Genomic DNA, 15,202 nt, shown 5'->3' on the forward strand with positions numbered 1-15,202 from the left:
ATCAGTACTACTAGCTCCCAGATTCTAGCCATTGCTTCTAGTGGTCAAGCTCTTCTTGGAGGCTTATGCCTGTCTCCCAGAGCTTAGGAAGCTGGGTTTGTTGCTGAAAGGCAACAAGAGCTAGCTTAAGCCTTTCTTACTAAGTAATCTAAGGCAGAGAGGCAAGTTATTTTGCCTGTATTTATACATGAGAAAGATCCCCCAAAGCAATTCATCTTTGAGAAAGCACCCAAAATGTGATTCTCAGGTGTCTTCATTACCAGTCATGTGACTTTCAATGCCTGGATACTCTGTAGTATTTTATTCAATGCTAATGAAATGACTGGGGCATCTACATAGGCTCTGGATGGGGAGTGGTCGCTGGTGACTCCAAGACATTAAGATTGGGGCTTCCAACATCCACCCCCCACCCAAGAAAAACATGAGGTGAGAAGGATGGCTAATAATTGGTCATCCACTATAATGCAAGCTCAGTAACGTAGAATAGCTTGTTTCCAGGTCACTGAAAATAGGGAACTTCCTGGAGACACAGGTAGCCCCAAAAGGGCCCCTTTCCACAAGCCTAGACTTGCCCTGCATCTCCCTCCATCTTGCTGTTCATCTGAATCCTATAGTTCCTTTACTACAACAGAGCAAGTGACTGTGAGGCGTGATAGGAAATTAAATGAACTGGGAGGTGATATGGTCCCCGATAATTGTCCATTTTTAGTGTAGGTGACTGTAATAGGGAGGCCAGATCTGCCCAGTGCCATCAATAGCTGTGGAGGGACTTCAGGTTGACTCCAGCTCAGATAAGAGCTGAAGCCAACTCCATCTCCACTAAGCCCTCCCCCACCCTATTCAGGGAAGCTCCCCTTTACTATGTAGATTGACTACCTGAGGCCTGGGAGCTTCAAGGGAACCTGTGTCCTCCTCTTTATTATGATAAGTTATGTAGATTAACCACCTGAGGCCTGGGAGCTTCAAGGGAACAGGCTGTGAGCAGGCATATCCACCTGCATCATGTGAGCCCTGCCAAGTCCATGCATCAATTCTAACTAGAATGATAGGTTAGTTCAAATGAATATTATGAGACAGAGTGTAACTCTATTGGCCACCTGCGTGCGGCCTAGCATGCCCTGTAAGTGTTGTATCTTCATTGGTCACCTGCGTGTGACAAGTTTGTCTGTGATGTTTGCCTTATAACCAGGCTGGAAGGCCACACGGACATGCGGTCCCAGCTCCCGAGTCTGGGCTGCAGACATGCGGTCCCAGCTCCCGAGTCTGGGCTGCACACGTGCAGTCGGTCCCAGCTCCCTAGTCTGGGCCCTGATCCTGCACACGTGGTCAGCAGTTTCAGCTCCCGAGTCTGGGCTGCGACCAAGGCCGGTCGGTTCACTTTTTGTTCACTTTTTACTTCTCCAATAAAACTGCCTTTTTGTCACCTTGTAGCTGGAGACTGTGTGGTGGACTCTTGGGGGAACCAGGAATCCCCTCCCTTGGGAGGAGACCCTGTTTCATTGTAGCGAACCCCCACTCTACTTCAGTGACCACCTACAACTTGCAATTCACATCTAAAATGAGAAGACTCGCAGGTCTGAGACTAAACCATAGGATAGTTGAGTTCATCACACAAGCCATCAGGCTGAACTAAAACCCCCAGCCAGTGTTCAATGGAGAACACACCCCTGGTGTCAAATACTTTTTACATGGAGGACAACCACTTTTCCAGCAGCTCACTCCTAAGTGCCAACTGGTAGCTCTTCCATGCCAACACAGAGGACTTCTAAGTTCTTCCCATTAGGATTCTGTTTCAATTTCCCAGATGCTCTGGGGATGTGAAGCAGTCCATTTTGGTTTGGGGACAGAACTTGCCATAATTTACTCATCAGACAAAAGTAAATCTGCTACTGCTAGGGCAAGCAGAGGTGAAGAGCTCACCAATGTTGAGCTGTCCTAGGAACGTTCTATGGGGCATCCTAGTCCAGTCACCTCAAGTCCTTCCAAGAACACGGGTGACCTCATTTAGTCTTGTGTTTGTATTCGACAGCATTCAATAGCAGCCAAGCATTTGGGCACCTTTCATGATCAGACACATCATACCTTCTCTTTAGTCTAATGAAAACTTTCCTTTTACTTAGATTTGACATCAGTACTTTACAAATTCCCAAGTTTCCCTAAGGTATGCAATGCAATCCTTTGCACTCACAAGGTAGGACTCAAACTCAAACCCAACCCGCCCAGGTTCTATCACTGACATTGATAACAACCTCACATCAGTTTATGGAGCCCATCATTCATAATCTTGAGGCTGGCAGTCTTATGACATTTAAAACATGCTGGAGTGCCTCTTGAGTCCGAACAGTGGGCACCGTTGGTGAGTTCAGCCTGAGTCTCCAGAAGGGAACTCAAGAGCTGGTACTGTTTGTACTTACAGAGTTTCTGTGCTGAAAATGTAACCACTGATACAACAGTGTTAGGAGGTGGGACACTCTCGAGGAAAGGTGGTAATAATAGCTTTTCAAATGGGAGAATGCACACATCACATGAGCACATTCCTTATGAGTGGATGCATTTACACCTCTCACCTTTGGCCAAAGAATGGCAAGGAGGGCTCAGCCCATTGTGGTCTGGTACTTGCCTTTCACCCTTAGAAACAAGACTTTTGTTCTTTGAGCATATCAACTGTTAGAGTAGCACAAAATGGGCAAAGACAGTTGGCTTTTTCAGGCTTGAGCCACCTAGAATATATTCAAGTCCAGAGCAGATTCAGGTTGAGGGAGTTCATAGGAAAACCACCCAAAGCATGCCCGGATACAGCTAGCTTCAAAGGATTTATTCCTCAAAAGGAATCTCACAAGCCATGTTTAAATGATATAGCTAGTTGTTTCTTTCTAGTTCCAACAGCCACCATTCTATTCTTTCAAGTTGAGATAGTGTTCCCTTTATCAGACAAACTAGTTAGAGAAATCTATAGCTGGATAGCAAATCTGAGTAGAAGCTAAAATATGAGGCTCCTAGGAGTAGGGACAGCTGTCTGGCCAGCAGTGGGGTACACAAATCTGTATGGAGGGAGCAACAGGAGCCTGAGCCGTTATGTAGCCAAACCCAACTTTTCTAGACTTACAATGCTGGGAAAGTACAGAAAACTCCTCAGTTTGAGGCCTCCAAGACTTTTTATGAGAACACATCTGATTGATCTAAAATGTCTCTCCTAGTGCAGTTCCTTCACTTGTAGGAGATCCCTAAAGCTAATATCCCTGCTGGAGAGACACAGAGACTTATGTGGCTGCAGCTGAAGAGTTTTCCCCAGACTTTCAGCCCCCGCCCTGTTCCTCAGCTTCTGAGCTCTACTTTTGCATTGGAGTTTTGTCTTCAGTCGGCTTCAGAGGTAGCCATCTCTCAGAGAAGTGATTCCCTTGGCTAAACAAGTTTATACTGTCCTTTTAGTCCAAAGAACTTAGATGGCTGTATTGCCTGATACTCTTCCACTGGTATTTAAATTTTCTTCACCAGATGCTGCTGGATATTTCCAATGAGCCTGATCTCCACTTTTGGACAACTTAGCATCCTCCTTCACTGTTCTTACTACTCTACTATCACTGTATTTTAGGAGTGTCCAGTAACTCATGTCCAGTGACCTTTGATAAAGTCCAGGCAGATCTACCCATATGTTGACCCTTGAAAACTGTGGTAATTTCCATTGCTGCCATGCAAGCTCATGCTTACATGCAAACACTGCTCACACCTAATTACAGACCAATTTTAGTAAACTTCCTTTTAAAAAGAAATCAATGCAAGACTGTGCCGGACAATCCTGGGGAGCTTTCTGCGGGGGCCAATCCTCTGAGACCAAAGGAAAGGGCAGGAAGAAGAGTCCTGATACATGGACTTTGAAAAGTCAGAAAGGGCGCCACAGTGGGCCCACCCCGGACCCATGGGAAGGCACCAAAGGCGGGAGGGCTGGCTTGCTCCACAAGAGCAGACAGCAGGATCCAGCGGGAACTGAATTCCTCAGTGCTGGAAGGGCACAGCTAGGCCTCCACTCAGGAACATCTCAACTTGTGTCTGTGCCATTCTCAATACAAGCATGCTGAGAAAAGAACCACTGGACAAGACCCTATCCAAGAAAAGCCAGCTTGACTCTCCCTGGTGATCCAGAGAGAAGAGCCGAGATCTTCAGGAGACATGGGACATGATCCAGTTAGGGGGAGTCTGCATGGAGCACTTCCCAAGAAAGGAAGTTCTGCATTCAAGTTCATTATAGCATGAAGCACACACCAGACCAACATCAAGTAGGGAGGTGGTTTATATGCATGGGCAAGAACACCAGCCTATAGTGTCTACCTCAATTTCTTCACACAAGAGCTTGCATGAAGCAGAATATACCTGCTTCTGAGTGATAATTCATCTGGTTTCACAAGGAAAAGAAGAACTGAAGACATGCCTCGTTTCTCTTAACACTGAACCTCAAACATGATCCAAAGTGAGCTTCAAGAGACAAGCTTACCTATGAAGGGCAAAAAGGTCATTCCTTAAGTTTCAAAGGTTTTAGAAGCTGAGAAATATACAGCCTAGGTAGGTGGTAACCTCATCTGTGACTCTCCACACAGAACATCCCAGAACCCAATCTGATGGGTCTGGCTCCTGGCCTATGCTGCCTCTTTCACACAGTATCCCCATAAATGGGAATTTTCTATTGTTAGAAGGAAGCAGAAGTTGTCATTTTCACCTGTCACTTTAATCTGAACCCTTCAACGTCCTTGTTTCTTCTGAGCCATGAGAAAGTGCATGGCATTCCAGCTAGGTATGTCTTTGGAACTGCTGCTGGACTGGTTTTTCTTTGGAAAGTTTTTAGCTAGCTCACTTTCAGGTTCTACAGAGTAAAAGGCATTTTTGGTCAGGAAAGGAAAGAGGATGAGCTCATGAGACCCTACGGAGCAGCTTGGAGGTGGAAGCTCAGGATCCAGAGTCATCTGTTCAAAAGTGATGTGCTGGTTCATAGACTAGTTTCTATCCTCCCTCTCACCACTCATTCAAAGGACAAGGGTCGACTCAAGTGAATTTGATAGGTTGAGGAAATCTTGTTCAATATCTTTCCAGCATCTTCCATACCCCCTTAAAGAAAAAAAAATCCCTGTATTCAGGCCCAGAGTTAGGGATCAGGCCATACTTCATTCTCTTTACAACCACATTATGTCTGCACACCAATGTCTTTAACTTTGGAACTATACTCATTTAGACATATGCTCATTGTATCTCTCCTCTACCACACCAGGAAGAGCAGTTTCCAGAAAACAGAAGGATTTTGAGGTCTGGGGTTTGGCTCCAAGGGTGGAGTGCCTTTCCAGAAATTGCCATACCTTGTGTTTTAAGCTCAGTACCAGCACAAAAGTAAAGAAAATGAGTAACTGACTGATGCAGTTAGCACATGTACCAGAAGGAATGTGAAGGCTAAAAGTCCACTGAGGGTTTGAGTAGGGCAAAGGCCTCCAAGTTTTGGCCTCGGGCCTGAATTGCAGTTCCTTCATCAGGTGAAGGCATCCTGTTGTGTTCCAGGAGAGCAAGAATACACTGAGGCACAATTTAAGGTGGGAAGGGGATTTACAAAGGGATTTTATTTACAATCTGAGACCAGGAACCAGAGCCACCCTCCACCTCCTAGCGCTTGCCTGTGACTACCTTGTTCTGGGTTAGTTACCCAGTACCCAGACCTGAGTCCTGACTTAACCTCTGAACTTCCACCTTAATTTCTAACCACCTCAGCCTCCCGGACTCCAAACCTCCAGAGGACCAAGCAACCATCCTCTAGGATCCTCTCCTCAAGTTTTAAGCCTCAAGCCCGCCCCTCACCCCTGGTCTTAGGCTTCTATGCTGGCCCCAGGTTTCCGACCCTCCCTCAGGGCCCAGGTTTCGGACCCTCCCTCAGGCCCCAGGTTGCTGACCCTCCCTCAGACCTCAGGTTTCGGACCCTCCCTCAGGCCCAAGGTTTCCGACCCTCTCTCAGGCCTCAGGGTTCGGACCCTCCCTCAGGCCTCAGGCTTCAGTCGGTTCTGCCCATTCCTCTGGCCGGTCTGGTACAGCTCCACTCCTCTTCCGGTCGCCCTGGTTCGCCTCACCGCTCTACCCAGCTTCTCCTCCTCTCCTCCTCCTCCTGCTCTTGTCTTCCTCTGACCAGACGGGCTCTGCTGCTCCCCTCGTTGCCAGTCTGGACTCTGGCTTCTTCCCTTTCCTCTCTGTCTCCTTCCCCCTCCTATCCCCAAGTACTCCCCTCTAATTTCCCCACACCAGCAGTGCAGGGGTGGAGCTTCCGGTCCCATCAACATAGGGCGGGATCTCCTCCTTCTGCAGTGGGGCGTGGCCATCACACCAACGTGGGCCAATGCCAATGACCATCCTATTCCTTCAAGTTTCCTATTCACTCTATCTTTCCTGCCCAGCTGCAAAACCCAGACAAATGGGTGAGAATTTCATTTGAGTCTTGCCAGGCCTCAGGTAAGAAACACTTCCTCCCCCTCCCTCCCACCCCCCCACTCTGCACCATGACGCTGAAATTGGCAATCGAGCAACCTTGGAAGCATCGCGAGACAGAGAACGCGAGGACAGCCAAGGCCCAGGCGCATAAGTAGCCGTCCCTCGGTCCTGGGCTCGCACACTGCCGGCCTGACCAGCTCGGGCGGAGGTCGTCTCTGCCAGCTGCGCAGTCCAGTCAGAGTCGCCCAGGAGGGAAGAAGGTGTTCTGGCTCGTGGTCCTTGCGCCTCGTTTGGGATTCATCGAGTTTGGGAAGCACTGCCGCTGGGGTCGACATGTCGGTGCCAAGCGCGCTCGTGAAGCGGCCTCCTCTCCAGTGCACGGCTGGGGCCGTCCTGGCTCGCAATGAGAAAGGTGAGCTTTCGATGGAGAGAGTGAAGGTGAAACGCTATGTATCCGGAAAGAGGCCACACTACGCCCCTCTGGAGTCCTCAGATGAGGAAGAATTTCAGGTCCTAAAGCGAGCCAGAGAACGAGCCACAGAGCCTGAGGAGCAGGACGAGGACTCATCTAGTGACCCTCGTGTGCGGCGCTTACGAAACCGGATCAGGGAAGATGTGGAAGCCAGATTGGCTCGACATCGGGAAACAGTGGAACCTGAAGTGGTAGGAGAAAGTGACTCCAAAGTCCAGGGAGATGATTGTCACATGGAAGGAGAAGACAGCAGTGAAGGAGAGGAGGAAGAAATGCATGATGAGGAAATAGAACGGCGCCGTGGCCTGATGTGCCAGCGAGCACAGGAAAGAAGAAAGGAAGAGATGGATGTCATGGAGGTGGAAAAGGAAGGACGTGCTGGGGAAGAGTCGGAATCAGACTCTGAATACGAAGAGTACACAGACAGTGAAGACGAGATGGAGCCTCGCCTGAAGCCAGTCTTCATTCGAAAGGAGGACCGAGTGACAGGTCAAGAACATGAGGCCCAAGCCCTAAAACAGAGGGAGTTGGAGCAGGAAGCTAAACGCGTGGCTGAGGAGAGGCGCAAGTACACACTCAAGATTGTCGAAGCAGAGACCAAGAAAGAGCTCCAGGAGAACACACGGTCCCTGGCCGCCCTGGATGCTCTAAACACTGATGATGAAAACCAGGAGGATGACTATGAGGCGTGGAAAGTTCGAGAGCTCAAAAGAATCAAGAGGGACCGAGAAGACCGAGCAGCACTTGAAAAGGAAAAAGCAGAAATTCGACGCATGCGAAACCTGACTGAGGAAGAGAGACAAGCTGAGCTTCGGGCAAATGGGAAAGTCATCACCAACAAAGCTGTGAAAGGCAAATACAAGTTTTTACAGAAGTATTATCACCGAGGTGCCTTCTTCATGGATGAGGATGAAGAACTATACAAGAGAGATTTCAGCTCACCGACCCTTGAGGATCATTTTGACAAAACGATCCTTCCCAAAGTCATGCAGGTCAAGAACTTTGGACGTTCTGGTCGTACCAAATATACACACCTTGTGGATCAAGACACCACTTCCTTTGACTCAGGATGGGGTCAAGACAGTGCCCTGAACAGAAAGTTCTTTAAACAGAAGGCAGCTGGATTATGAGATGTTATTTGAGCGACCATCAGCCCAGAAGTGGAGAACGACCTAAGATCCAACTATATTCCAACTGTGGACACAAGGACTCAACATCTGGTCCTTGGTTTCCTTTTAACATCCTTTATGTGGTTCTTGTATGCAGCCTACTGGAATAACTACCCCCCTGTGCTTCTGGGCTGCCTAGTCTTTGAAGGTGTTTGGTGAGGTCTGGACTCCTATTGAGAAACCCACAGAAAAGTACTATCCAGATAGGCTTAGAGTCTTACAACTTGAGAAATCCTGTTTCTCTCTGTGACTTCCCAAATTTACTTAGGACTGTTTCAGGTTTTTCTCTAGCACCTTGTCTTGAGTCAGTGAACATGTAAGTGGACAGTGTATTACTTCTACCTGAGGGTTAGGAGTACTTATTAATCTCTGCTCACTGAAATCTGTTGTGCATTTTTGGGTAGAGTCAACTTTTCTAAGTGAATATACTTTGTGATTCATCTGAGATGTATATATGTGTCAAATAAAAGTCAAACATTAAAAAAAACATATTAAGCACAGTGTCAAAAGTCTTCCTATGAAGAAGCTATGTCACCTCCTGAGATGACTTAGGTCTGCAGGTGACCAGGTCAAGGCTTGTCCAACTTCCGGCAGACTTAAAAGCATTGTGTACTGAGCAGGAAAGGAGTGTTTATTCCTGGGGACAAAGTCCTAGTCACTGAAGACACATGCCCTCTGGTGTACCCAGATTCTTGTAAACTGGAGGGGAACCACTCAAGAGATTAGGGAACCAACACAAGGTGACTGCTGCTAGCAGGAAAAATCAGAAACCATCTCTACTTTCCACCTGCAACCAAGGCAGAAGTGTGAAGGTCACCAACAGATACTAGATACAGTACTGATGACTCATGAGGGCTGAAGTAGAGTGGGGGTTCGCTACAATGAAATAGGGTTCCCCCCAAGGGAAGGGATTCCTGGTTCTCCCAGGAGTCCACCACACAGTCTCCAGCTACAAGGTGACAAAAAGACAGTTTTATTGGGGAAGTAAAAAGTGAACAAAAAGTGAACCGACAGGCCTTGGTCGCAGCCCGGACTCGGGAGCCGAAACTGCCAACCACGTGTGGAGCGCAGACTCGGGAGCTGGGCTTGTACACACCTGGGCGGCCCAGACTCGGGAGCTGGGACCGCCCCCGTGTGGCCTTCCAGCCTGGTTATAAGGCAAACATCACAGACAAACTTGTCACACGCAGGTGACCAATGAAGATACAACACTTACAGAGCATGCTAGGCCGCACGCAGGTGGCCAATAGAGTTACAGTCTGTCTCATAATATTCATTTGAACTAACCTATCATTCTAGTTCGAATTGACGCATGGATTTGGCAGGGCACACATGACACAGGCGGATATGCCTATTCATAGCTGGTTTCCTTGAAGCTCCCAAGCCTCAGGTGGTTAATCTACATAACTTATCATAATAAAGAGGAGGACACAGGTTCCCTTGAAGCTCCCAGGCCTCAGGTAGTCAATCTACATAGTAAAGGGAGCTTCCCTGAATAGGGTGGGGGAGGGCTTAGTGGAGATGGAGTTGGCTTCTGCTCTAATCTGAGCTGGAGTCAACCTGAAGTCCCTCCACAGCTATTAATGGCACTGGGCAGATCTGGTCTCCCCATTACAAGGGCCAAAGTGAGAAAGCACTTTAGTAGCCCTTTACAAGAGGGCTCTGCCAATGCCAGCCCAGCTGTGTGCAATGCTCACAGACAAAACAAGGCCAAGTGGGGCTACTGGGCATTCTCCTAGCTTTCCCTATGGTCAATGTTTGCCTCTCATCTAGTTCAAGATTATCTAAGAGGTTGAGGGGTAAACTTATACCCAATTCTCTTCAAGACACAGGATCATTCTTCTACACAATGGGCACACATTTATAGATTAGGTATGGAGGGGAGGTCTAGAACTAGCCTGGTTTTTCAAATCCAAGTCGCCAGAGGCTGCTTGTAGACAAGCTTATCAGTACTACTAGCTCCCAGATTCTAGCCATTGCTTCTTGTTAGGTTTTTAAAGTAGGTAGCCGGTAAAGGAGAACGCCACGCGGTATTCAGGCAGGAGAGAACGTTTATTACCGAACTGCTGGCCTGTGGCCAAGGTGATCCATGGCCTGAGAGAAGGGAGAGAGAGAGAGCGCGCGACCCCCACCCAGCCCTGCTTTATTTAGGGCAGGGGCAAGGGGTGTGGCCAGGTGGATTAGGAGGTGACCTCAGGGAAAGAGGAGGTAACTGCCTCCAGGTCTGCTGGTTACCCAGGTAACTGGGTGGAGACTTAATGAGGTGGGGGCATCTGCTTGTAGCCCTCAGGGAGAGGACCTAACACTTCTAGTGGTCAAGCTCTTCTTGGAGGCTTATGCCTGTCTCCCAGAGCTTAGGAAGCTAGGTTTGTTGCTGAAAGGCAACAAGAGCTAGCTTAAGCCTTTCTTACTAAGTAATCTAAGGCAGAGAGGCAAGTTATTTTGCCTGTATTTATACATGAGAAAGATTCCCCAAAGCAATTCATCTTTGAGAAAGCACCCAAAATGTGATTCTCAGGTGTCTTCATTACCAGTCATGTGACTTTCAATGCCTGGATACTCTGTAGTATTTTATTCAATGCTAATGAAATGACTGGGGCATCTACATAGGCTCTGGATGGGGAGTGGTCGCTGGTGACTCCAAGACATTAAGATTGGGGCTTCCAACATCCACCCCCCACCCAAGAAAAACATGAGGTGAGAAGGATGGCTAATAATTGGTTATCCACTATAATGCAAGCTCAGTAACGTAGAATAGCTTGTTTCCAGGTCACTGAAAATAGGGAACTTCCTGGAGACACAGGTAGCCCCAAAAGGGCCCCTTTCCACAAGCCTAGACTTGCCCTGCATCTCCCTCCATCTTGCTGTTCATCTGAATCCTATAGTTCCTTTACTACAACAGAGCAAGCGACTGTGAGGCGTGATAGGAAATTAAATGAACTGGGAGGTGATATGGTCCCCGATAATTGTCCATTTTTAGTGTAGGTGACTGTAATAGGGAGGCCAGATCTGCCCAGTGCCATCAATAGCTGTGGAGGGACTTCAGGTTGACTCCAGCTCAGATAAGAGCTGAAGCCAACTCCATCTCCACTAAGCCCTCCCCCACCCTATTCAGGGAAGCTCCCCTTTACTATGTAGATTGACTACCTGAGGCCTGGGAGCTTCAAGGGAACCTGTGTCCTCCTCTTTATTATGATAAGTTATGTAGATTGACTACCTGAGGCCTGGGAGCTTCAAGGGAACCTGTGTCCTCCTCTTTATTATGATAAGTTATGTAGATTAACCACCTGAGGCCTGGGAGCTTCAAGGGAACAGGCTGTGAGCAGGCATATCCACCTGCATCATGTGAGCCCTGCCAAGTCCATGCATCAATTCTAACTAGAATGATAGGTTAGTTCAAATGAATATTATGAGACAGAGTGTAACTCTATTGGCCACCTGCGTGCGGCCTAGCATGCCCTGTAAGTGTTGTATCTTCATTGGTCACCTGCGTGTGACAAGTTTGTCTGTGATGTTTGCCTTATAACCAGCCTGGAAGGCCACACGACATGCGGTCCCAGCTCCCGAGTCTGGGCTGCAGACATGCGGTCCCAGCTCCCGAGTCTGGGCTGCACATGTGCAGTCGGTCCCAGCTCCCTAGTCTGGGCCCTGATCCTGCACACGTGGTCAGCAGTTTCAGCTCCCGAGTCTGGGCTGCGACCAAGGCCGGTCGGTTCACTTTTTGTTCACTTTTTACTTCCCCAATAAAACTGCCTTTTTGTCACCTTGTAGCTGGAGACTGTGTGGTGGACTCTTGGGGGAACCAGGAATCCCCTCCCTTGGGAGGAGACCCTGTTTCATTGTAGCGAACCCCCACTCTACTTCAGTGACCACCTACAACTTGCAATTCACATCTAAAATGAGAAGACTCGCAGGTCTGAGACTAAACCATAGGATAGTTGAGTTCATCACACAAGCCATCAGGCTGAACTAAAACCCCCAGCCAGTGTTCAATGGAGAACACACCCCTGGTGTCAAATACTTTTTACATGGAGGACAACCACTTTTCCAGCAGCTTACTCCTAAGTGCCAACTGGTAGCTCTTCCATGCCAACACAGAGGACTTCTAAGTTCTTCCCATTAGGATTCTGTTTCAATTTCCCAGATGCTCTGGGGATGTGAAGCAGTCCATTTTGGTTTGGGGACAGAACTTGCCATAATTTACTCATCAGACAAAAGTAAATCTGCTACTGCTAGGGCAAGCAGAGGTGAAGAGCTCACCAATGTTGAGCTGTCCTAGGAACGTTCTATGGGGCATCCTAGTCCAGTCACCTCAAGTCCTTCCAAGAACACAGGTGACCTCATTTAGTCTTGTGTTTGTATTCGACAGCATTCAATAGCAGCCAAGCATTTGGGTACCTTTCATGATCAGACACATCATACCTTCTCTTTAGTCAAATGCAAACTTTCCTTTTACGTAGATTTGACATCAGTACTTTACAAATTCCCAAGTTTCCCTAAGGTATGCAATGCAATCCTTTGCACTCACAAGGTAGGACTCAAACTCAAACCCAACCCGCCCAGGTTCTATCACTGACATTGATAACAGCCTCACATCAGTTTATGGAGCCCATCATTCATAATCTTGAGGCTGGCAGTCTTATGACATTTAAAACATGCTGGAGTGCCTCTTGAGTCCGAACAGTGGGCACCGTTGGTGAGTTCAGCCTGAGTCTCCAGAAGGGAACTCAAGAGCTGGTACTGTTTGTACTTACAGAGTTTCTGTGCTGAAAATGTAACCACTGATACAACAGTGTTAGGAGGTGGGACACTCTCGAGGAAAGGTGGTAATAATAGCTTTTCAAATGGGAGAATGCACACATCACATGAGCACATTCCTTATGAGTGGATGCATTTACACCTCTCACCTTTGGCCAAAGAATGGCAAGGAGGGCTCAGCCCATTGTGGTCTGGTACTTGCCTTTCACCCTTAGAAACAAGACTTTTGTTCTTTGAGCATATCGACTGTTAGAGTAGCACAAAATGGGCAAAGACAGTTGGCTTTTTCAGGCTTGAGCCACCTAGAATATATTCAAGTCCAGAGCAGATTCAGGTTGAGGGAGTTCATAGGAAAACCACCCAAAGCATGCCCGGATACAGCTAGCTTCAAAGGATTTATTCCTCAAAAGGAATCTCACAAGCCATGTTTAAATGATATAGCTAGTTGTTTCTTTCTAGTTCCAACAGCCACCATTCTATTCTTTCAAGTTGAGATAGTGTTCCCTTTATCAGACCAACTAGTTAGAGAAATCTATAGCTGGATAGCAAATCTGAGTAGAAGCTAAAATATAAGGCTCCTAGGAGTAGGGACAGCTGTCTGGCCAGCAGTGGGGTACACAAATCTGTATGGAGGGAGCAACAGGAGCCTGAGCCGTTATGTAGCCAAACCCAACTTTTCTAGACTTACAATGCTGGGAAAGTACAGAAAACTCCTCAGTTTGAGGCCTCCAAGACTTTTTATGAGAACATATCTGATTGATCTAAAATGACTCTCCTAGTGCAGTTCCTTCACTTGTAGGAGATCCCTAAAGCTAATATCCCTGCTGGAGAGACACAGAGACTTATGTGGCTGCAGCTGAAGAGTTTTCCCCAGACTTTCAGCCCCCGCCCTGTTCCTCAGCTTCTGAGCTCTACTTTTGCATTGGAGTTTTGTCTTCAGTCGGCTTCAGAGGTAGCCATCTCTCAGAGAAGTGATTCCCTTGGCTAAACAAGTTTATACTGTCCTTTTAGTCCAAAGAACTTAGATGGCTGTATTGCCTGATACTCTTCCACTGGTATTTAAATTTTCTTCACCAGATGCTGCTGGATATTTCCAATGAGCCTGATCTCCACTTTTGGACAACTTAGCATCCTCCTTCACTGTTCTTACTATTCTACTATCACTGTATTTTAGGAGTGTCCAGTAACTCATGTCCAGTGACCTTTGATAAAGTCCAGGCAGATCTACCCATATGTTGACCCTTGAGAACTCTGGTAATTTCCATTGCTGCCATGCAAGCTCATGCTTACATGCAAACACTGCTCACACCTAATTACAGACCAATTTTAGTAAACTTCCTTTTAAAAAGAAATCTATGCAAGACTATGCAGGACAATCCTGGGGAGCTTCCTGCGGAGGCCAATCCTCTGAGACCAAAGGAAAGGGCAAGAGGAAGAGTCCAGATATTTGGACTATGAAAAGTCAGAAAGGGTGCCACGGTGGGCCCACCCAGGACCCATGTGAAGGCACCCAAGGACAAGAGAGCTGGCTTGCTCCACAAGGGCAGAGCAGACAGCAGAATCCAGCGGGAACTGAAGTCCTCAGTGCTGGAAGGGCACAGCTAGGCCTCCACTCAGGAACATCTCAACTTGTGTCTGTGCCATTCTCAATACAAGCATGCTGAGAAAAGAACCACTGGACAAGACCCTATCAAAGAAAAGCCATCTTGGTTGTTGAAAGCCCCCCAGCAAGCACATGTAGAGCCATCTTGCAATAAGCTGACATTTTGACAAAACTCAGGGCTAGGCAGGGCAGATAACCACCCCCAAGGCTAGGCAGGGCAGATACCCACCCCCAAGGCTAGGCAGGGCAGATAACCACCCCCAAGGCTAGGCAGGGCAGATAACCGCCCTCAAGGCTAGGCAGGGCAGATAACCACTCTCAGGGCTAGGCAGACAACCACCCATGATTACTGGAAAAACCGCAAATTCCCTTTAAGGAAAGGACCAATTAGAACCCTGTAACTATGCTTCTTGCTTCTGTAAACCGCTTCTGCAAACCCCTTAAAAACCCCCCACAAATCGAGCCTCGGCGCGCCATCTCCCTGCGAGGACTTGGACGCCCGGGTACCCGCAACCCTCAATAAACCTCTTGCTGTTGCATCCATCGCGTGTCTCGCTGATCCTTGGAAAGGGGTCTCCCTAGGGAAAGACCACCCAAAAACTCGGGGGTCTTTCAGCTGGGGGCTCGTCCGGGATAGGAGACCCCCACCCAGGGACCACCGACCCACCGACGGGAGGTAAGCTGGCCAGCGATCGCACTTGTCTGTGTCTCTGTTTCTGTGTTCTGCGCTTGCGTTTGCATTTGTAC

The 15,202-nt window shown here is 48.0% G+C and overlaps 1 protein-coding gene across 1 annotated transcript; it reads left to right on the plus strand.

Annotated features, from left to right (window-relative positions):
- The first annotated feature begins 6,786 nt into the window (after positions 1-6,786).
- Positions 6,787-8,055, plus strand: LOC125344861 (microfibrillar-associated protein 1-like). The gene has a single exon (XM_048337171.1). It carries the CDS (start codon positions 6,787-6,789, stop codon positions 8,053-8,055), a length of 1,269 nt encoding a protein of 422 aa, XP_048193128.1.
- The last annotated feature ends 7,147 nt before the right edge of the window (positions 8,056-15,202 follow it).

Source organism: Perognathus longimembris, unplaced genomic scaffold, assembly GCF_023159225.1.
Source record: "Perognathus longimembris pacificus isolate PPM17 unplaced genomic scaffold, ASM2315922v1 HiC_scaffold_4564, whole genome shotgun sequence".
Taxonomy (NCBI): Eukaryota; Metazoa; Chordata; class Mammalia; order Rodentia; family Heteromyidae; genus Perognathus; species Perognathus longimembris.

Excerpts from the sequence above, each read along its gene's own strand:
- LOC125344861 (XM_048337171.1), top strand. The coding sequence starts at position 6,787 with ATGTCGGTGCCAAGCGCGCTCGTGAAGCGGCCTCCTCTCCAGTGCACG.